The 24389-nt window shown below is 37.2% G+C and overlaps 1 protein-coding gene across 1 annotated transcript in view; it reads left to right on the forward strand.

Moving 5' to 3' along the window:
• Positions 1-10395: 10395 nt before the first annotated feature.
• LOC121379655 (collagen alpha-1(II) chain-like) overlaps positions 10396-24389 on the forward strand; it is a 63227-nt gene continuing 49233 nt past the window's right edge. Inside the window, exons 1-3 of the mRNA XM_041508304.1 lie at positions 10396-10464; positions 11870-12185; positions 20430-20461. Coding sequence (XP_041364238.1) covers positions 12116-12185; positions 20430-20461 — 102 coding nt within the window. The 5' untranslated portion in view covers positions 10396-10464; positions 11870-12115. The remainder of the gene's footprint in view (positions 10465-11869; positions 12186-20429; positions 20462-24389) is intronic.

Consider the following 24389-nt stretch of genomic DNA (forward strand, 5'->3'; position numbering starts at 1 on the left):
GGTGGTGTTAATAATGAGATTAATTTATTTATGGCATTACTTTACAGTTTAATGCACCCTCCCAACAAAACAATAATATTAGAAATATAATACTTGTTTCAAGAAAAAACACCGTTTTGTATCTTAAATTTGCTATATGAAAGACTGGTCCCAGCACATGTCAAACAAAGATGGCGGACAGTTGGAAAGAATACGTTTTTACTATTGAAATAACAATAAAACAAGTAAATTTTTTATTATTATTCATCAAACTTATAATGCATTCCAGAACAAAAAACTGTATAATATTGAATGATGGGGTGTTTTATTTATACTGTGCACAAATTATTGTTACATAATCTGTGAAAGGCTAAGGGTCTGATCAAAATTTATAAGTCACGGTCGGGAGTATTTTCCATCGGAATTTTATGCTCCAATTTGTTGCTTCCGTGTATAAGCCGACTCTCTTCTTTTGGAAAGTATTTCTAGACTTCAAAAGTCGGCTAATACACGGCAATATACGGTAGTCTTTGAACAGTAGTTTCATTATACTCGAAGATTTTCGGATTTTTAAAACCTGCTTTGTCGGGTAAATGAAGCATTCACTGTGTATCATCGTTAAACTGATACTGAATAAGTATTTCTTATATGGTTCATTATTCCACGTCTGGACCATTAAAGGGACATTCCTGAGTTTGCTGCAATTTTTAAGATGTTATCGACTAACAGAGACTTTTTAACGATTGTAATTAAAAATCAAATATATTTTTCTGCATAATATATTAGTGGCTGTATATTAAACGTGTTTCTGGTCGTTCTAATATTTCTTACAAACATTAAGACGACTAGAAACACATTAAATATACAGACATCGATATTCTAAACAAGAAAATATATTTAATATGTAAGTTTAGTCGTAGAAATATTTTATTAGTCGAAAACATCTTACAATGTAGTAAACTCAGGAATGTCCCTTTAACTGATACCAAGCATAGCAAAGAATGAATTAAATTATGCTACAATCATCGCCTATTGTATGCCATTAGCAAACTAGAACACCATATGGTATTACAATATATATATATATATATATATATATATATATATATATATATATATATATATATATTCAGGCACGGTGGAAGCAAGTAAACACGGGGTGGGGGCTGACTAAGATTGAGAGCGCAAAACAAAGTTTCTAGGGAGTTCGGGGGTATGCTCTCCTGTACAATCTCTGCCTGAAGATTTACTACTAATAATATTTTTTTATTCATAATTATTTCCCTTCAAGTCTCCCTGCTCCGCCGTGACTGATATTATGTACTTGTTAGCAGAAGCGTCTTATGAGCACATAATCACACCGTATAGTTACAATACTTTATGTTTATTGTAATCCAGCGCAGATTCATACGGAGATGCTGTATGTACGAACCTCTCTCCTGATCTCCGAAGAGCTCGGAAAATAAAACTTTTAACGATCGATTCGTTTTAGAGCCGGGTGTTATATCTTGATCGTCTATATAGTCCATGAGCCAGGCAAACTTTGACTACCAAAAATGGGACTAAAAACCACTATGGTTTTCCAGTTAGCGTGATGTCTAAACTGTACGAAAATATATGATAGCCATTTCAGAAGTCCAGCTGAACATGAAAATGGCGGCCATTTTTCAAAATGACAGCAACTTTATTTATCTGTTAACATATATCGGAAATTATGTTTCTGGGTTATTGTAGTGTAATTTGGAATACAGCAGACGTCAATTTTATCTTTCTCACCCTGTGAAAATCATGCCACCTTAACACTTTCTATTTGTATTTATGTAACTAAAGATTCAACTTTGTAAATGTATGTCGTCTTCAAAACTTTCTTTACTGTAAAAATAAACCGAAAATAGTATAAGCTATAAAGAAATGGCAAGCCATTGTCTCTTAATAATGCACGGGTAAGGGGTGGGTGGAGGGGCTAACAATGTGCTTGTTACAATAGTAGGCCTATTTCCTTTTAAAATGTAAGTTATTAAAAAGACAATTATCCACTGAAGAAGGAATTAAAGTACATGTATATTATTTGGATATTTGATTTATTCCTTGTCAGTGGAACTAAATGGGCGTACAATGTCTACGTATATTCAGTTCTGGAATTGCTCACAATGAGCTTGTTTTGCAAGTTTTCTCTAACAAGCACGTGCGTTTATAAGCGAGTTTAAAACATAGTTTACTGTATACATGTATTCGTAGTTAATATCTTTCTAAATAATGTAGAACGCATACCACCATTATTATACTCTGACGTAAAACAACGACCATTTGCTTCTCTCATGACACAGGAATACAGTTCGTAGTTGCGATTAACAAAGGGAGATAACTTAATCGAACCATGCTGACTGATGTTCCCAATGGTAAGTAAGACATAAAATGTATAGCCAATGCATCGAATTAACTCATAACTGGTCAAATTGTTTTGCTATCGAGGATGGAGTCAAGAACATTATACAGTATAGTTTCATTATGATCAACGAACTGACTAAAAAGTTAGTTTTGTTTAACGACACCACTAGAGCACATTGATTTAATGATCATCCAATGTTGAATGTCAAACATTTGGTAATTTTTACATATCGTCTAAGAGAGAAAACCCGCTACATTTTGTTTCTATTAGTAGCATCCCACAGACAGGATACCACATACCACGGCCTTTGATATACTATTCGTGCTGCACTGGCTGGAACGAGAAATAGCCAAATACGTACAGACTTCGTAATCTCACTATAGATCAATAAGATACGGTAGTGACCATGCCGAGGTGACGGTGTTGACGCTGCAGCCTGATATGAACGCTGTAGCCTGGTATGGACGTTAGCTGCAGCCTGGTATGGACGCTGCAGCCTGGTATGGACGCTGCATCCTGGTATGGACGCTGCAGCCTGATATGGACGCTGCATCCTGGTATGGACGCTGCATCCTGGTATGGACGCTGTATCCTGATATGGACGCTGCATCCTGATATGGACGCTGCATCCTGGTATGGACGCTGCATCCTGATATGGACGCTGCATCCTGATATGGACGCTGCAGCCTGATATGGACGCTGCATCGTGATATGGACGCTGTAGCCTGGTATGGACGATGCGTCCTGGTATGGACGCTGCAGCCTGGTATGGACGCTGTAGTCTGGTATGGACGCTGCAGCCTGGTATGGACGCTGTAGTCTGGTATGGACGCTGCGTCTTGGTATTGACGCTGCGGCCTGGTATGAACGCTGCGTCCTGGTATTGACGCTGCAGCCTGATATGGACGCTGCGTCCTGGAATGGACGCTGCAGCCGGGTATGGACGCCAATTGCAACTCTTTGAACCAACGTGACCCGTGGCAAACAGGCCGTGTGGACAGAAGAGATCGCTGTGGGTCTTAAATGAGAACATGTTGATTCACTCGGGCCCCATGTTGTCCCTTGCCGTGCCGGGCACCCCGTTACAGTGTTTCGGTTTACTCGGTAAACCACGCTATTTCCATACAACAAAAGGTCCAATCCCTCGCTGGGTGTGAGCGGTCAATGATCAATTAAATTGTTCGGGTACGAAATATTCTAACGCCGTCCATTCACCGTCTGTAGTTAAAAACTAACTGTGATAGATCTTGTGTTTGCAAATGTATATTGACAATGCTAACTGGAAACGTAAAACCCATTCACACAGAGTAAAGCAATCGGGTACATAGTAACAGTAATCTAATAAATGTTCATTCACAAAAATTGTTACAGTTAATAACAGGCATATGCTAGAATATAGGTGGTCACACAACTTAAAGGCAGACATACCCTATCTTTGTTAAATGTCAATTTTTACTACAGTCAAGGGGAATACAAATATAATAATGTTCATCATTCAGAGTACGTTGGGGGAGAAAGTGTATCTGAACAGAATTAATAAAAAGAAAACGCAGAACTGGTTAAATGAAATAATCATCGTTTTGGACTTTAATAATGGACATACCCATACACTGATGGATCAAATGAACCAAGTCTATTTTCAGTGATAGAAAACTACATAATATATAACGCAAATTGCTATAGCTTTGCTATTTTAATGATAAATAAAAATAATAAACCGAATAATACATTACTTTTCCATTTCACGACACCGGCTGTGTTTGAACCCAACTGGTAGGCCTACTGCTAGAGAACATAAATAGCTGAACATAGATGTCGCTTTATTATTTTATTATATATATTTTAACGACACCACTGGAGCACATTGATTAATTAATCATCGGCTATTAGATGTTAAACATTTGGTAATTCTGACTTGTAGTCATCAGAGGAAACCCGCTACATTTTTCCTAATGCAGCAAGGGATCTTTTATATGTACTATCCCACAGACAGGAAAGCACATACCACGACCTTTGACCAGTTGTGGTGCACTGGTTGGAACGAGAAAAAACAATCAGTTGAATGGACCCATTTAGGTGGTTCGATCCTGCGACGCAAGCATCTCAGGCGAGCACTCATCCGACTGAGCTAAATTCCTAGATGTCGCTTTAGACAGAGCGGACAAACCGAAGGCTACACAAACAGAGCTACAAATTACAGCATGCACATAGGAATTCTGTGGCTAAATCATTTTCCATTCTTGACTATCATATCAATCTTTCCAAAACATGAATGCAATACTTTAATAACAGGACTCTCAATAACGAGATATCACGTTAACTAGACGCTGTCCGGCTTGTGTTAAACTCGACTGTTAGACAAAGACATCTGCACACCGTGGCCACTGTGGACCGCTGTATCATTACAGTCCGGTCCACCCCGCCACAACACTAGCGTTGCCTCCAGGGATGAAACTCCCAGACCACGCCCAGTTAAATGAACGCAAATGAAACATCTGGACGTTTACAAATCGTGTGACATTGGTCACTGTGTATAGAGACCTCTGTGCTAAATGCAATTACAGGTTGAAAACGTCGTCTGTGATAACTTTGACAGGTGTTAATTCAGTGGACTTTAAGATAGTCTAGTGACAATGATATGAGTAATTGTGGTAGACTATAAGACAGTCTAGTCTTGCCTTGATTACTGAAAATGTACCTTGCTAATAATTCCAAATTAGACTGTTGTATAAAAAGAATAAAACAAAACATTAATTAAAATATATATATGTGAAAGCTTTGTTGTTTCCTTTGAAATTAAATATTGGCGCGGGCGCACACACACACAGAGAGAGAGAGAGAGACAGAGAGACAGAGAGAGGGAGAGAGGGAGAGGGAGGGAGGGAGGGAGAGAGAGAGAGAGAGAGGGAGAGGGAGAGAGAGGGGGAGAGAGAGGGGGGGGAGAGAGAGAGAGAGAGGGGGAGAGAGAGGGGGGGGGAGAGAGGGACGCAAACACACACACACATAATATATGTGCAAGTGTAAATTACTAAAAGAAACAGTGTTTTACTTTAGAATAATACATTGACATGTATATATATATATATATATATATATATATATATATATATATATATATATATATATATATAAATGTATTTTGCGGTGTTCACATAGAAACTCGACTATTTATTTAGTTGTCTTTAGTTCGAATGCCATTAGCTTTTGTGTCTGTTAAAATTAATGTCTTGTGAACATTTTAGGCAAATTTTGACAGTCAATTTACCGAATTCATTTCATCATAAGTATATTATATTTAATAGTATACCATTGAATTTGCGTTCATAGGCTATACTTAATTCCTAAATGAATGTAAATTTCTAAAGAGAAGGAAAAAGAAGAATTAATTCGTATACATATATAATATTATACATATTATATATGTAACGACTGCTGTCTTACGGAACGGAAATTCGCACTAATGGAATTAATATTAACAATTATTTTACCGCTGACCAAGGGCCTATGAGCGAATTAAGGTTCTGAGTTCCTTTAATTAGCCAATGGCCTTCTAATGATGTGTTTTTGTTCACAAGTCTTCACACTAACTTGAGCACTGTTTCTGTAAAATAAAATCCCTTGCTTAAAATAGTATTCTATGTACATCAGTGTTGACATTCCTGAAGATACCTTTTGTTACGGAAGCTGCTGAAAGTTTTCGGCTCGTGTATTGACGTGCGATATAGATGTGACAGTCCTCCTAAAGACGAAGTTGGAACCATATATCGTGGTCAAGATCAACTGTCTTGGTTAGACAAAGCACCTGACAGTGAATCATGGCTGTGTAACCACACGACTCTGCGTTAAAAAAAAAATTGGAATCAGTCTTGTGCAGAGGTACAGTATATTATTTTCAATATTACTTAATATGCTAATGACAAATTCATAATCGCCATGTACTGTATTACGGCTTCTATTACACACCTAAACTTGTATAAGGTTTTGGTGTATTACTGGCGAGTAAATTAACACAGATTATTGTCAGTTTTACCGGGGGGAAAATACCTTCTGGGTTTTTTTAGGTCGAATCAGCTGTAAGGAAACTTATATAAAGTTTAACTTCGTTTTATATTTTTATAATCATTTAATACCCTTTTATCCCACTATATCTGTGAATGTGTCATTTGTTGTGCAGTGAAGTTTGGCACACGTGGGTCAGATTTCTGTTGAGTCTGTGGTGTAGCTGGTACTCGATTCCTGCCTGCGACCTTTCTGGTGACATCTGTGGCGCCATGTACGACCACGACGACACCAGATGAACGGCGCGAACTGGGCGATACCCGTGTTAATCTGTCTTCTAGTGTAAACCAGATCCCCCCCGTTAATGTGCTGGTCGTATAAAAAAAACTCTGGTACTATTAGGCCAAACAAAATAAATTGCTGGTCTCTGGTCAGCGCGCGCATCGATTTTGACCCCTGTGCATTAACATTTTTATTTTTTTATTTCCCGCGGTATGACGTCGATTTTTGCCGGGCTTTTCTTGCTATAATGTAAAAACGCATTTGGAGCCAAAATGCCATCGTGCATGAACTAGGACGTGCATTCTGATTTCGATTTCGATTTCGATTTCGATTTAAATATGTCCCTTATTTCGGTATAAAACACACCCACCTTTATATATCCATGCTTTAAAAAAAAAAAAAAAAAATTTGGTTTAACCAGAGACCGACTTTTTTCTTTGGCCTTATACTACTAGTTATTTATTTGATACGTCAGGACCGCGACTGGGTGACGAAATTTGATACTAGAATGCTTAAAAGAATCTGATCCATATCACTGGTATCAGCTTGAGTTGGGGGGTCTAGGTTTTTATAGTGACACTGATATACTATTATAATGGAGCCTACAGTATTCCTAAACGGATTGCCACTTACAGGCTGTAAATTATTTGATAATGAGAGAGGTTATGGTGGATGAAAACATGTCTGAACGACCACAAATACAGGACAATACTGTACAACTGATGGACGTAAACAGTTCACGCAATAAACATTTTTAAAGGCTTAAAGACATTCACAAGTTTGATTAAATTAATCGCATGGGCGTCGGAAACGGTACGGCTGGTATGACCATGGCCGTGCCACTTTTTGGACCAGGAACGAGGGTTTTTTCCTTTGGCGCTCTCGCATAGTATAGATCTCATCATATGCATCGCCTTTCATGGCGGTATCAACTTTTAATTGCTTCCGACGTTCCTGAATTATCGGGAAACCAAAATGTATTAACCAAACAAAGACAGTCAGAATAAACTAATCCGTATCGGATATAAAGAATAGGTTAATTAATCAGCAATTACTCTTCCGAACTAAATGGTGAAATGTTAGTTCATGTCCACGTCTTAATGTTTTAATTAGCGATCATTTATAAAGTTATCAACGGATATAATTCATAAGACTTATGGATCTTTGTGGGTAGGTGTATGTTGTTAATTGCATACAGTATTAACATTGTTTTTGAATGAATGAATAGATAGATAAATGAATGAATGAATGAATGAATGAATGTTTAACGACACCCCAGCTCGAAAAATACATCGGCTATTGGGTGTCAAACTATGGTAAATACAAACAGTAAATGATGAACACCATTGTTTTTAGTACGTACAATTATCAATGCTATATTAGCTTTTTATCATTAAATCGTGTTATCGACCGGCTTCGGTGGCGTCGTGGTTAGGCCATCGGTTTACAGGCTGGTAGGTACTGGGTTCGGATCCCAGTCGAGGCATGAGATTCTTAATCCAGATACCGACTCCAAACCCTGGGTGAGTGCTCCGCAAGTGGGTAGGTGTAAACCACTTGCACCGACCAGTGATCTATAACTGGTTCAACAAAGGCCATGATTTGTGCTGTCCTGCCTGTGGGAAGCGCAAATAAAAGATCCCTTGCTGTCTGTCGTAAAAGAGTAGCCTATGTGGCGACAGCGGGTTTCCTCTAAAAAAACAGTGTCAAATAGACCATATGTTTGACGTCCAATAGCTGATGATAAGATAAAAAAATCAATGTGCTCTAGTGGTGTCGTTAAATAAAACAAACTTTACTTTAAATCGTGTTATCATGCAACATTTCAGAAGTAAGCTTTCCATCAAATTGAACATTTAACCATCAGTAAACAACCTACTCAGCTGGTATTGAACAAGCTTTAATGTCTTCATTGTATACGTTTTCAATAGCCGATGTATTTTTGTGCTGTGGTGTCAATAAACATCCATTCATCAATTCACTCATGCATGCGCTATTGAACTCCAAAATATTTATAAGATTAATAATTGCATATAATGTCAAACGTTGGTAGCAGAAATGCACTCGCATCTTCATTTGTATCTAAAACTGTGTAATATTTGTCAAATTTATGAAGAAGTACACAAAATTATCATTTAAAAGAAATGGAAAGAAAAATAAGGATATATAAATTTTTATTATAACATATTGAACGTTGCAAGACAACACATATAACGGGGTGATGTACCCACCGCAAGTGTCTAATTACGGATTTAATGAGAGCTAAAATGTGTAAGTGGAGAACTCATGAAGTCACACAGGAGACATGGGAAACGTAAGCCCTCCTGGTGGAAACAGGTTTATCGTCTACTGTGAATGGTGGTCGGTGTACGGTTGCGTATGGTCGTGCCCTCCCCCTGATTTAAACACACTGCAGTAACAACTGTGTTACACGATGTCTCAAAATGTCTCTCAATACCTCATACAGGGAAGATCGTCCCCAGGCAGTCTTACCACAGATTACCTGGCGCAGACACACTTTTGTTTGGAGATTCCGCCCTGCGTCCAGTCACTGGACCAGATTCTGATGCCGTGGTGTACATGCTTAAATCTTGAATGGATATGGGCATGCCAATATTGTTTGGAGTTGGACTTTGTATGGACGAGAGAGGGAATCCCTAAATAATATCCTATAATATCCCAATATTTTATATTGACGGGGGTCATTATATATAATTTGCTCCCAAGTACGCTAGTGCACATATTAAACCTTGTATTTGGTCACAGTGTCTGGTAAGGATCATGAATATTGGACAGTTGATTTAAATTGCAACTTTATTTTCAATTGAAAACTTCAATTTCAAGACATTTTCTACACTATGTCTGCTTCAACGGGCATGCATTTAACTTCTATTTTTAAAAATAGATACCAAATCTTGGATATAAGACCATGTTAAAGAGGAACTTAATTTTACATATGTACAGAAATGCTACATTGCTTAAAATGTGGATTGTTTGGTGAGATATAACATACTGAGTTTTTTGTTCTATATATATTTAGAAAGAACGTGATTACATTCATCATATACCTGTTGAATATAGTTCATCAGGTAATTTGTCACACTTTTAATAGAAAAAAATAACAAAAAACCACCCTACCCCCCAAAAAAAAAACCCAAAGAAAAACATTACTGGAATTTGCCATCTCTCTTTTTTTAAAATAAATTTCATGATTTGATTTAACAAAGCCACGTACACCGAAAAGTGTAGACCTATATATATTCTTTCCGAGCCATTCGATAGTATATGTGTTACATAATACAACCTTCTTTTGGAGGTATCTGTACAAGTAGTTTCATCGAGTTGGTTTGTAACACAATATTTAATGTAACACGTTGACAAAGGACCTAGTCTCAACAATAAACATTATTTAAAGTCTTACCCATTTACCACGTGTGTATAATGTGCCACGTATATGGGGTGCATATATTTTCTTTCAGTTCGTGAATACTAAATGCCATATATTTTCCAGTTTAATACCTGGATTAACGTTGAGAGAAATACTTTGTGACGTATGCGTGGAGCGACAGTAGTGTTTGTCTTGGTTTCGCTGCTACTGTAATGTCGTAATGAAGCAAACATGGACACACTGTATACAGTTATATCAGTGTAAAGTCGGTCTCCCTCACGGCGCTATTCGAGCGGATCGACTGTTTGTGAATCTGCTGCACCTAGCCCTCGCTCCCCGTCTCATCGAGCGCTACACTGCTGTACTGGTCGGGTTTGGATTACACGGTGCTGTCTGTCTTGTCCGCGCTGTGGACAACAGCTGACAGGTAGGTGGATATTGTCTAAAACACAGGTATCTCTGGACGCTCGCTTTAATACAGCCTCTACTGGACTACTGTTACACTGTATTTCTCCCCAAAAAGGACACTGTTCGGTTAAACTTTAAATATCAGCCGACTGGAGATTGTTTTAGAGTTTTTAAAAAAAGTCACAGAACAAGATTACAGGTAAAAAAAATTGGATTTTAAAATATTAACTCCGCTTAAGTTACACAAGTCGTATCACAGTGATATGCATTATGATGTAGAACTGTATATTTTAATAGTTAATATCGTCGCAGTCTAAAGTATTCATACGTCGTGTTTGAAATTCTTGAGATATTTTTAGCCAGCGACGATTGTGTGGAAGGTTATTCCCAACTTCTTTACAAACGGAATCAGTCAGTCGGAAATTGTCCCTCTTTATTCAGTGAAATGCCATGACAGACCGAGACAGGGTTTCTCCCAAGACTGCTATTTAATAGGGAAGCCATTACAGGTTACAGACTAGAACATTTATGAACGGTAGACAGGTGTAGTTTATATGCAAGTGTATTAATCTTTATTATATGCATATCTAGTTTTACTGTCAACTTTGTTATTTAAATAAGCATTCTTCGTTTGCAATCATAATTTTGTTATTAGACTATTTTGAATAAACGTATTTATTTGAGGTGATAACTTTTTAATACTATATTTAGTGTCGTTTTCTTATTAAATAACATCCAGACATTCTGGACACAATGTTGGGTTATTTTTAACTTGCCTATTAACGGACAAAGGAGTTATAAATCTGAATGCATAACGTGACATTTCGCGCTGTATTCATGTCTTGTTACCTTTTTAACGTTTACACCTGAGGGTGTGTGTATATGGAGTTGGATATAATTAAAGTCTAGTGTTTGCCTAGCGTATTAATGCTGCATAAATTTGCTATTTGTTGAATGTACGGGTTTATAGGTGATGCATTCTTATAGCAGCAAATATTTTATTTTGAGATTAATTTAATAGGTTGTAAGATTATTTTGTAGCACTGGGTACAATGCTACAAAATAGTCATATGCGTCGGAAGCGCAAGTGGGGGTGGGAGTGGGTAACAACTTTCGCAATTATAAAAATCATGCATTACATCAGAATTGAAAATAGAATTAATAAATGGCTGTATTTAAATGTATAATAATTTTGCATTATCTTTGACACTTTTTATTTAGAAATACTCATAGTATAATAGACACATCATAGATTTAATCACATCACATTCCATATACTGGCACTTAAGGTGGCATTACCGTAATAAAGATTGTAGGCATATTTTAAAAGTAAAACGGATGCAATTTTGTGAACATTTTCAGTTTTATTTATATTAAAATGTTGCGCTGTAACAGTATATACATGTGTATCTTTTTTTTTTCAGTTTCAGAGTAAAAAGAAAAGAATATGTGTGTATAAATTCGCAAATGGATTCACGTTAGGCAAAGTGTTGCCAGGAATGTATACCTCGTGTTGCATGCGCCTTGTAAAGAGGAGGGTGTTGTGTGTTTATTGTGGGAGCTAACGTGCGTTTGTGCTGTGTGATCGCTCAGTACCAGGCAGTCTGCGATCTGATGACGGAACAGGGGCAATATACCACGGAATGGGGACACGGTAACCGGAGCCAGAAATGAACGAGAGAATTTTGCAAACGCTGTTTTTAGCACTTGTTGAAGCTTTGCTTGTGCCAAGTGTTACAGGTAATTATGTTGTATTGTGGATAAAATTACCGCTGTTGTTGCGGAAAACTGATATATAGGCCTACATTTAACTGACGCATGTAGTTTATGAGCAAATAAGAAAAGCAAAAATAAACATATAGACAAAACTAACAAAAAGAAAAACCACCCACATTGTGACAATTCGTACCAGTTTAATTGTCATTAATTTGTTCGAACCTTTTTGCCGTTTTTTAGTTGTTTATTATTATTAATATTAATTTGTAAATTATTTTTTACTAGATAGCTAATTGTCATGGTATCACCAAAACATAAACACATAGTAAATGATATTTGCACCTCTTAACATGCAGGAACACACACACATACATACATACATACATACACACATACATACACACATACATACACACATACATACACACATACATACATACATACATACATACATATATATATATATATATATATATATATATATATATATATATATATATATATACGCACATGCATATTGTGTGTGTGATGGGGACGGGATTTAGTTGATAGACCGTTAGCAGCAGAGCACTAACCTGAAGTGCTTTCACCGCAGGATAGAACCATTCTCAGTGGACATGTTCTCTGATAGATTTTCCCCGTCGCAATCAGTGCAACACAACTTGTATATCAAAGGCCATGGTATGTGCTCTCCTGTCTGTTGGAAACTGCAAATAAAAGATCCCTTGCTGCTAATGGATAAATGAAAGAATGTAGTGGGTTTCCCCTAAAACAGCGAATAGAAAAAATACCAAATGTTTGATATCCAATAGCCGATGATTAATAAATCAATGTACTCTAGTGGTGTCACTAAACAAAAACAAACCTGACGTGTATGTGTGTATGTCAAGTGGTGTAAAGGTAATAGGGTGGATGACTCCACGACTGACATGAAATGGCACGGTACGTGTAATATCCTCTCTTTGGAAAAGTACACTTTATACCAACACTATTGCAATACTTTTTAAAAATCAGGTAGCGCTATGTCTTTTAAAATGATGAACAATGTGTGGAATGTAAAACAAGCATTTTTAATCACCTAAATTTCGTTAAAATGTTTTACTATTCCACTAATAGGAAAAAAATATTTCTCAAAATATTGCTCTCTCACTGAATGTCATGCGTTAAATAAATACATTTTACATTATTATAAGAAAAAAAACAACGTTTGTTTAACAATACCTAGAACTGTAGAAGACTACGCCCCCTCCCCTTCAAAAAGAAAAAAAAAGAAAGAAATACACCCCCCCCCCCCCAAAAAAAAAAAAAAGAAAGAAAAGAAAGAAAAAAAGAAAAGAAAAAGAAGAAGAAAACTCCACACACAAAAACAAAAAAGAAACCAAGCCAACAAACACCGCTAGCGGCGCATAAGCAAAATAATTATGAATATTCATAAGTCCCGTGGCTAAAATTTACGTTTTTATGATTTTTATTTTATCTATATATAATCCCTATGCTGTATGTTTACAAGTTACAAACATGCACTCATAGATGTTGTACAATAAACCTTTGAATATCTGTAACGTATTGTGTTTTTGCACGTCTGATTAATATGACGAATGTGCCTTCTTGTCATTTATTTGTTTTTCTTACACACCCGTTGGGTTGTTAACACACGTACAAGGCATACGACTGGCTACTCCTAGGTGATGACCAGATCACCAATGTCATGTAGCCAATGAAAAACAACACGGTGGAAATCGATTATACTGTAACGTATAGTTAACCTGACAATCATGTCTGTAACGCGTAAGTTTGCAACAAGTGCAACGACTGTAAATAACTTTTAGTCGAAAAAGATGTTAAAATTTGCTTTAAATCTGTTTCTTGAGGATATGTAAGAAATAGAATAATACATTCGTGTCCGTTAGATACCATTTATCTCACAACTCGTTGTTTAAAAACATATCAAACTCGCTTTCGTTCGTTATTTTAAACAATTCGTTGTGAGATAAACGGTATCTAACGGCCACTCATGTAGTTCTCTATATATATTTGTATTTATAAAATGAACCTCATATGCCGTTGAATTACATCCAAATAGTAAAGTTCAGTTCAGTCCAGCTATTCATACAGATAGACTAGCAGCAAGAAATCTTTTATAAGCACTTTCCCCACAGAACGGATAACACATAATTTCGGCACTGATAGAGCATTGGATGGATTAGGTTAACCGAGACGGGTCGATCTTTCCACCCACCGCACCTCAAGCGTACCTAACAGAAGCGAAAAACACCCCCACCACTCCGTGCATTATTACCACAGCCTTGGGCTATTTCTCGTTCTAGCTAGTGCACCATGACTGGTATATCAGTGGCCGTGGTATGTGCTATAATGCCTGCATTTAAAAGATCCCTTGCTACTAATGGAAAACACATTAGCGGGCTTTCTCTCTTAGACTATATGTCATAATTACCAAATGTTTGACATCCAATAGCCGATGAATAATAAATCAATGTGCTCTAGTGGTGTCGTTAAACAAAACAAACTTTAAACTTTATTACCACAGTGCTTATGAATGCTAATGTTTGTCAGTTCATCGACTTAGGTTGTTTGTTAATGGCCTCAAATCAAATGTAAACATGCATCAATCAAATTCATGTATAGATATTTCGCCTGCAGCAGTATATTCTCCCATTTACAGTTTTATCTGTCGACATCAAGGTAAAATAAATAATAGTATTCTTCTGTAGTCGCCTTCTATTATGCATCGAGGTGGTGGAGGCTTAGCCATAGTTTATGATGGTCCATCTGAAATCACGAGTGTATGTACCACAACTTCAGTATTAGGTTACAGATGGTGAAAGTTTCACACAATAATTTGTCTTGTTTTTTCAATTTCGGGAACACCCGAACATGATCCCTTTATTTGCAGAAAAAAAATATAAATAAAGTACTTGATCAGTTAGTCAATTAACCAGCCCCAAGTTCAGCCAGCAAACGTTTTGCTAACGTTCACGAACTATTTGATTGGTTCCCGACGTGGCCATTTGATTTAACGTTAAGCGCATAAACCAGTCTAGCGGACGTCTTTCTGCTTGGTCTGGCTGAACTCAGCCTGTCTCGATGAATGAATAAAAATAAAATATATGCACATTAAATATGTTAGGCCTAATAGCCTAATAGGTCGCCGGTTTAAAGGCATACTGTCACGGATTTAAGGAAGTTATTTCTCTAAAAATGGGTAATAAATAAAAATTACATTAATTGTTGAAAACCAAATCTAGCTATCGCATCACCTTAACTGAACCATGATGGAGTAAAATCCATGTCATCCCTCTCGGCAATTTCAGTTTTTGAATTATGGACCATTGCCGTAATTCATTTATTTTTACAAAATAAATTAATAAATGGAGTATGGTGGTTATGAAGATGCTTGAATGAAATACATTTAGGGACAAATCGAATTATTTTTCTTCAGTTAATACTTTGTTAGACCATTAAATAGGTCAGTGGTCTGTGACAATATGCCTTTAAAGCAGACATTTATAGTGAAACAAACTGGGCATGCCTCGTGTTATTTAGTATATGTACTTATATACATTTAGTAACTTTATAACAAAAAATATCAATAGGCGCCAGTAACTGAAGAGGCATGTAATGTATTAATTCGTGTTTCAACACGGGGGGGGGGGGGGGGGGGGGGGGGGGATTATTTTCAGAGTTGGGATGCTTCTTGCCCCCCACCCCCCACCCCCACCCATAGGCGTACGGGCTCCCATTTTGGTTGAGGACAGGCCGATTTTTGACCGAATTAATCAAAAGTGCCCGAATCTGGAGTACAACGTTTATTCATATTAGCATTACTGCCAGACAGCTAGCTATATATATGATTGCAAACGAATCGCCACGAATTTAAACATGGATTACACCTAATATTGTGGGTAGAATGATGGAACTACACGGTTAAAAGTGTTCAGGCCAGCTCATTTTGCCTGAATGTTTCTATTGTTTTTGCCCGAATTTGAGGATTTTCTCCCCCCGTCTCGTACGCTTATTCCCCCACCCGTTTCTGACACCTCATTCATTATGCTAGCCTGACACCACTGGTACGATTTTATTTGCTTATTTTAAAAAGAAAGAAAGAAATGTTTTATTTAACGACGCACCTCAACACATTTTATTTACGGTTATATGGCGTCAGACACATGGTCAAGGACCACACAGATTTTGAGAGGAAACCCGCTGTCGCCACTACATGGGCTACTCTTTCTGATTAGCAGCAAGGGATCTTTTATTTGCGCTTCCCATGCCTCGACTGGGATCCGAACCCAGTACCTACCAGCCTGTAGACCGATGGCCTAACCACGACGCCGCCGAGGCCGGTTATTTTAAAAAAAGTGGCATAGTATATCATTCAATGAAAGTTAAAGGGAGTGGTCTGTTTTATTTGATTAATTCCTACCGTATCAAACTGAATCAGTGTTGTTTAAAGTACACACCCAAAGCAAGAGAAACAAACCAGTGATATGCCGACAAAAAATAAATAAAAGGCCTACAGCTGTAATAAGATTTTTATTGGACCATACCGTTTTGTACGAAATGCGCCATCAGCACAATGACGGCTTCTCGCCAAAAGTATTTATTTTATTATGTTTTGAAATGTAAATATTACAACCAAATAATTTAGTTTACTAATGCTAGCAGGCCCGTAGCCAACATTTCTAGTGGGAGGGTTCGACTAGGTATTTGCTTGGGCCTTTTGGATATGAAGTTGCCTGAGGGTGCAAATCACTTTGTATAGGGGTTCAGGGGCATGCTCCCCCGGAAAATTTGAAATCTCTAAAAGCCTAAAACGCGTTTTCCTGGCATCTGGAATTTTAAAAATGTATCTTTTAAAACAAAGATTTTCGACTATGTTGTAGATTGTATTTTTTTTTGTTACTAAGGTTATTATTTTTTTAAGATAATATAATTTAGCACACAAAAGGAGTTAAGAGTATTGACCCGAGGTATATGTTAAATAGTTCCGGCAATTGTTTATTATAACCTCAGTAACATAAAAGGTACGTGGACCTCAGAACTATGATCAGTGAACATATTTATGAAAAACGAAACAGTTTATACTCTTAAAATTTGTACCATCACGAATCACCGCCAACACATGCAACCCCTTGTTAAGAGTACAGGTGTAGTCCTCAATGCGTCATATCGTCAAAATGACATCTACATATCAGTCGTAAAACGTTTTGAAATACTTGGAAATAACCGGCATGATAAAGCAACTTCTATGCCAAAATGACAGAAGAATATTGCTTGACATATAATTATGGAAGTCAGTGTCGATTTGAATCTCTATATAAAGATCTAGGCATGAACATGATTACTTTCTGTTCTTATATCAATTGAAGGTGAATTGCTATCATTGTCATGCAATTATCGACAGCTACGAGGTCATCAATATAGCAGAAAGTACAATCAACATTATTGCTACATGTAGATTCCTTTGTTTTGATTTTGCCAGATTAGTTAAAAATTCTGAATCATGTACACTGCAGCTATAGAAAAAAACACTAGTGCCCATTATTAGCATACATGTTAGACTTTTAAATCATACTCTTCCTATTGAAACGGGCAAAAACAAAAACAAAACCCACCCTGAAAAGGTGAGTGACACTCATGGGTACGCTTATCCTTCAACAAATTACTTGGAAAGGTCATTTTAATATAACTATATATATTTTCACCTTATGCGAGGGTGGAGGTGGGGCAACCTTCTCACCCCTTCGTCGACTGAATAAAACTATGTACTCTAAGATCTAAAACTTAATGGATATATTTTTATAATTTTTTTTATATAAATGAACTAAGATGGTAGGCCTAGTAAGAGTACTATCGTTTTAAAGTTTGTCAATACAACTGAATGCAGTGACCAATTTCAAAAGATTTTAAATTCATTATCACCTAGTAGGGGCACTTTGTTATTGTCTGTTTTGTTTTTATTACCTACCCTCGAATTATTTTCCTGCAGAAAGCCTGCATACATTATTATCCAGCACCCACTAACTGCTGAAATTTAATTGGCCAGGAGAAACATTAAATGCACGGTTAAGCAGGTCGTTTTAACGTCATAAATCATCATTCCGAGCACCGGCTCACCTTTTGATATCTACCACACCTGTATATATACGTTTTACAGATCCGTAGCGAGTTAAGTACTAGGAACGATATCTGGGGTTGGGGCACAATCTCGTTGTAGGATTACAGCTTCTAGTAGGGTGTGGGGTAGACACACATTTTATTTTATCTTCAGGCACGGCGGAGCAGGGGGGTCGGGCTCTAGCCCCTCCAATAATTCTGAATAAAAAATATTATAGGTGATAAATCTTAAGGCAACTAGAGGTGAATTTTACTTGTAGAATGTAAGAAATTGCATTTCAGGACATCTAGTTTTCCTAGATAGTAGATCTCAACCAGCCCCTCCAATCTCAGTCAGCCCCCTCAATGTCTACTTGCTTCAGTCGTGCCTATTCTTTATATAGAGTAGGACTCTATGCAGCACAAAAAACAACAAACATGTTTTTTAATCGTAAAGAGCGGAAAACAAATTGTGTCTCGTTTGCTATGACGCCACCAACATATCACTATCCGTAACAACAGCGGTGTGGTTTCGAAAGCTCCGACGCTAATATAACTTATTTGACTGTAAAAAAAACACACCCCAAAACCCCGGAAAAAAACCAGGTCCGAATTCAGTCAAACCGAGCAACAAAACGTTTGTTATACTGGTTTATACGCTTACCGTTAACTCAAATGATCACATATCAGGGACCAGTCAAATAGTTTGCGAACGTTAGCTTTGTTCGTTGTCACTGAACACGGTAATACTAATAATCTAAATAGTAGCAGAGTTTTGTAAACGTTTGGAAACTATTTTGACTGGTTTCCGAAGTAATAATTCAGTTTAATGTTTCTAAGCGTGAAAACCAGTCTGGCACACGTTAGCTGAACCTATCAATCCCCGTTCAGCGACAGCGAACGATGCTTTCAAATGCTCTGGCCGATATTCTATGCATTTTTAGACTTAAGTAGTTGACTGAACAGACGACCATGTCGATGTCAGTGCAACAGTTATCGTATCTAATGTCTGAGGTGCTTGTGTCGTTGAATCAAACCACCTCAATGGACCCTAGTGAGACCATGCCATAGTCCGAACGGACATTGGAAGTATGGTTCTTTAAGAAAAGTACCGGTATTGACTTAATATGTGCCCTACACTAGCCACGAACTTGGGATAGACTGCCCAAATCTCTTGTTATCTGGGATATGGACGCGTTAATAGAGGTCCGAGTCTGATTGCTTCACTTCCCTCCCCACCCGAATCGGTGCCCCACGTCTGATGCCATGGTATGTGCAGTCTGTTTATGGGAAAGTGTATGTAAAAAAAAATTGCTTACTGCCGAATGGAAACGTAGCAGGTTTCCTATAAGACTGTCAAAAATGATAAAATGTTTAACATCCAATAGCCGATGATTAATATATCAATGTGTTCAACCAATTCCAGTGCCCTTGTTTGGAAATAATTGCCCAAGTACTCTGCCGTTAGAGAACTAGATGGACATTTGGACAGTTATAACTTGTGCTAATGAAAATGTATGTAATTATGATATGTGGAGGTTTATTTTGATGAAATACACTTTACTCAGCACCCCTCCCCATTTGAATCTGCACCTGTCTGTTAATGGCTGTACATAGATATCAGGGTATAATATCCGCCCGGTCCCCTCCGTTATTATTTTTAGTTAGGGTTGAGGGTTGGGGTTGGGGTTGGGGCTAGGGTTGGAGTTAGGGTTGGGGTTAAGGTTGGGGTTGGGGTTAGGGTTGGAGTTAGGGTTAGGGGAAGGGGGGACCGGGCGGATATTTTTCCGGCATCAGATAATGCCACAGGTCAAACCCTTCAGCTCAAAGAAATTTTTCTTTTTTAAATGTATTTTCCAGGGAAGAACAATCTGATTGAAATCAGCTCTAGTTATTAATCAGTGGAGTTGATTTTAATCAGATTGCGGGTAAGCATAACCCAAACCCACCCTATTATCTTTGTTTGCCTCAGTCTAGACCCCAACACACAATATCCTATGCATGTGCCTGTTGTTAGCAACTGGGTTTGGGTGTGTGACCTGCCCCACTTTCAACATCCATGTTATATATATGTATTCACTTGATTTTTTCATAAACCTGTGTAGTATGTAGTTAAGCCAAGTGACAGTGTTTTGTTTCATTTTTTTGCAGGTGACTGTTTGCATTCTGGATCAAGCTATTTGGTGAGTATCATAACACTATACACCAACCATTTTATTAGTGATATGAATAATGTTTAGCTTACCTGTTTTTCGTATTGGTTAGGTAAATGCTTTTGCAGTTCCTGAAACCTTTTTTCTCTTAGCCTTTTTATATGTATATTACCATGAGCATTCAGAGGCCATGGAATGGGGTTGCAGGAACCATGCCCCCCCCCCCCCCCCCAATTTTCCCTGTTATTGTGCCAAGAAGGCTGGAAATGCCATATTTGAATACCTGAAATTCCAAACTTTGTTCAGTGAACCCACTATTGGGTCCTTAGATTTTAATCCACTGGGTCATCACACTAACACGCCCCCCCCCCCCCCACACACACACACACACAGTTTCAAATATACTGGCAGGCCCTGACATTGATATACTGTAATTCATACCTTTACAAAAAATCGCAGTCTTATAGCTGAGTTCATACTATTTTGCTTACAGCCACTTTGGCTACTGTACAAGAATTCGTAGCACCCTGTCTCATCAGTTTAGCATGCTGTGTTTGGTGTGGTGTATTAAACCTGATATTAGTAGATATTAATCATCAAGTTGGAACTTGTACATAAACTTAACGGACAGCTGCTCTGCCATATTAAGTTTAATACATGTACTAACATTGTATAGGGTGACAGGTGTGTGTGTGTGTGTGTGTGTGTGTGTGTGTGTGTGTGTGTGTGTGTGTGTGTGTGTGCATATATAACATTAATAATTAATATGTGCTTGCATGTTTTTCTTGTGTTTGATTCAGTGAACAGGTTTCTACAGGTAAAGTCATGAAGTCTGCCATTTCCTTTGAGTGAACTATTTCAATTTGGAGCTATTATCCAATATTATATTGTCAGTAATAGCTGTTACAGAATCGGTGTACAAATAAAATTGTTTTCTGTTAACTATCGTAGGTGAAATGTAAAAAATAAGAAAACAGTTGAGAAGTTTCATCAGACTGTTTACAAATCAGACTACTCTCTACTGGACAGCATACCAGGAATACCTGTTTCCATTTGCTTTTGTGTTTAATTAAATCAAGCATTCATTCATTCTAATGTGCATGTCCAAAACGTTTAATGGATTCACATCAAATATCTGTCACAAAACGTATGTACAAAGAAAATACAGTGTTTATGGATTGTTTTCTCTTATTGCTTGACAAATCTGATGTTGAGAATGGATAACATACCACGAATACCTGGTTTTATTGCCTTTGTCTTTCATTAAACGAAGCACTCTAACATGTATGTCTAGTCTGTGTCCTTCTACACAACATTACACAGGTCCCTTATACTACTAATATAGGAGTCTAATTTTAATTTGGGGGATAGGGGAAGATCAAGTGTTGCCTTTGGTTTAATAAAAAAAATCACCAAGTCATGTTGGAGGGCACAGTGGCAGCCCTTTTCATCAAGGCAGTTTACTTTCTATCAGTGTTTTCGAGACAAAAATTATTTTATTCTGGTGCAATTTGTTGGATATATATGCATTTTGTCATAATTTCAATGACAGTTTTACTATTTCTTACATATTCAACATGGAATGGATAGGAAGGGCACATTGACAAACCAAATAGGGTACTTTGGGATTTTTCTTGCCATCATTCAGGCCTTTCCCCAGGATGTTTTTAAGGCGCTTACATATTTAGCATCATTATAACACAAAAATCAAGCCAAAAGAAGTGGGGTAGTGGGTTGAAAACAGTTAAATGTTTGCCTTCAATCCATCAAATCATGTTGGAGTTGTTGGGTTGGGTTGGGTTGTTTGTTTGGGTTTTTTTTGGGGGGGGGGGGGGGGGGGGGGGGGTGGGGGGGGGGGGGGGGGGGGGGGGGGTGTTAAAACTTCTTTTTAAAATAACCCATCAATTCCCCACCCCAACAATTTCATAATTTGCGCCATGTTGTTGCTGTTGATTTCAGCGTCGTGTTAAATGCTTGTTGTGATTTCTGCTTGTAAATTACCTAGGCTAAGAATGCCGACTTCACAGTATATTCCATTTATAAAAAATAAAAATAAATAAAATTAAAATTTACTGTCTTTTTAAAATCCAGCTAACTTATTAAATGTCACCTCACAGTCTTACAAATATATATCTAACAAATAATAATATGACATTGTCATGGTAAAAGTGGAACCCTACTAACAGTATATTGTAAATCAACATACCTGGTATTCATGTATATAGCGTCTTTTCAAATACATGGTCATCAGGATCTGGAATTGGTTGAGCAGTACAAGAAATGCTGCATTCATAAATAACTGTAACACTTGTATACTTTGTGTTAAATACAAAGTTGTTAAAAACAGAAATGAATACAAAGAAGTTAATGATTAAATTTTATTTGAAATGTAGGTGGTTTGTGGTAATTTTCTAAAGTTATGATGGTTCAGAGAAATTTCCAAAATCATTTGTATTACAGTTACATGTAGTAGTATTTTTAAAAGTAGAGCTGGGCGGTATACTGTATATACCGTTTGGTATCGGTATCATGTCAATACTGAGTTACTGTACCAAGTAAATCTTAAATACCAAAAGTTACATGTAGTAGTATTTTTAAAAGTAGAGCTGGGCGGTATACTGTATATACCGTTTGGTATCGGTATCATGTCAATACTGAGTTACTGTACCAAGTAAATCTTAAATACCAAAAGTTTGGTATTGAAAAATGTTTCCCTCCATTTAGTAAAGCACTAACACTATATATCTGATGAATGCAAAATAGCTGAATAGAAGAGAGATGAGGGCCTTGTGTATGGAATTTAATTTTCAGGGGACAGTATGTCAAAATCTTAGGTAACCAGAAGTCAGTTCACGTGAGTTTTATTTAGGTAACCGATTGTCCGGTTATGTCAATATAGTTCTCATAACAATATAGTTCTCATAACAATATAGTTCTCATAACAATATAGTTCTCATAATCGATGAGTTAGGCCTACCTAATCCTAAAACACTTGAACTATGGTTCTGTGCTACATTGGTGGTTCAAATGTATTTAAAAATATAAACTGATTTTCACTTTCATTACTCATATATGGTACTTTTAATTTTAGAATGTAATTGTTCACCACGTAACTGATTGGCGGTTTTCGTGATTTTGAAGTTGCTTAACTGACACGCAAACAAAACAACAGTTCTTTTGAAATATTGGGCCCTGATTTTATTTAGATGAAATTAGCAGGTGAGCCTTAACATCAACATGCATTTAAAGCTGACTATACTGAAAATACCGCTCAGTATTTGTATCGGTATCGGTATCGGTATCATGTAAATACTGAATACTGTACTGATACAGAGGTTAATCACCCTAAAAATACTGGTATCAATACCAAACATGAAGTTTCAATACCGCCTAGCTCTATTTAAAAGTTCGCTTTAATGAGGGTTCAAATACCTTCCTCCTAATACAGCTTATACATGCAGATACATGGATTTAATGGAGTTTTTCAAATTCCATTAGACACTATAATAGTATTTTTGTTGCTTAACCCCACCAGTGTGCACCGATTCTTTATGTTGGCTCCGTCATGCTTGTCTAACCTCGGGTCACATTATTAATCTTTCATGGTTTGTGACTTTAATTCTTGTGACATGGCCCCATGTGTGCTCAGTGATCTGTGTCGAGAGATTGCTGAGACAGCTAGGCAGATAACCTTTGACTGTCTGGCACAAAAATACACATTGTGTGTCATTCACGTACCCACTAGAAAAAGGCTTAAACTTAATCGTGATTACCAGCTTATGATTAAGTCCAGATTAATTGGGATGTGCCATATGTGAATTAATAATCATAGATCACTGATACCTTTTAATACAAAATGATCACAATAACAAAGAAGGAGTGATATTTGACTCAGTGGGTAGAGTACTCGCCTGAGGTGCTTGCATGAATCGTAGGATCGAACCTCCTCAGTGGACAC

This window comes from Gigantopelta aegis, chromosome 8 (assembly GCF_016097555.1).
Source record: "Gigantopelta aegis isolate Gae_Host chromosome 8, Gae_host_genome, whole genome shotgun sequence".
NCBI lineage: Eukaryota > Metazoa > Mollusca > Gastropoda > Neomphalida > Peltospiridae > Gigantopelta > Gigantopelta aegis.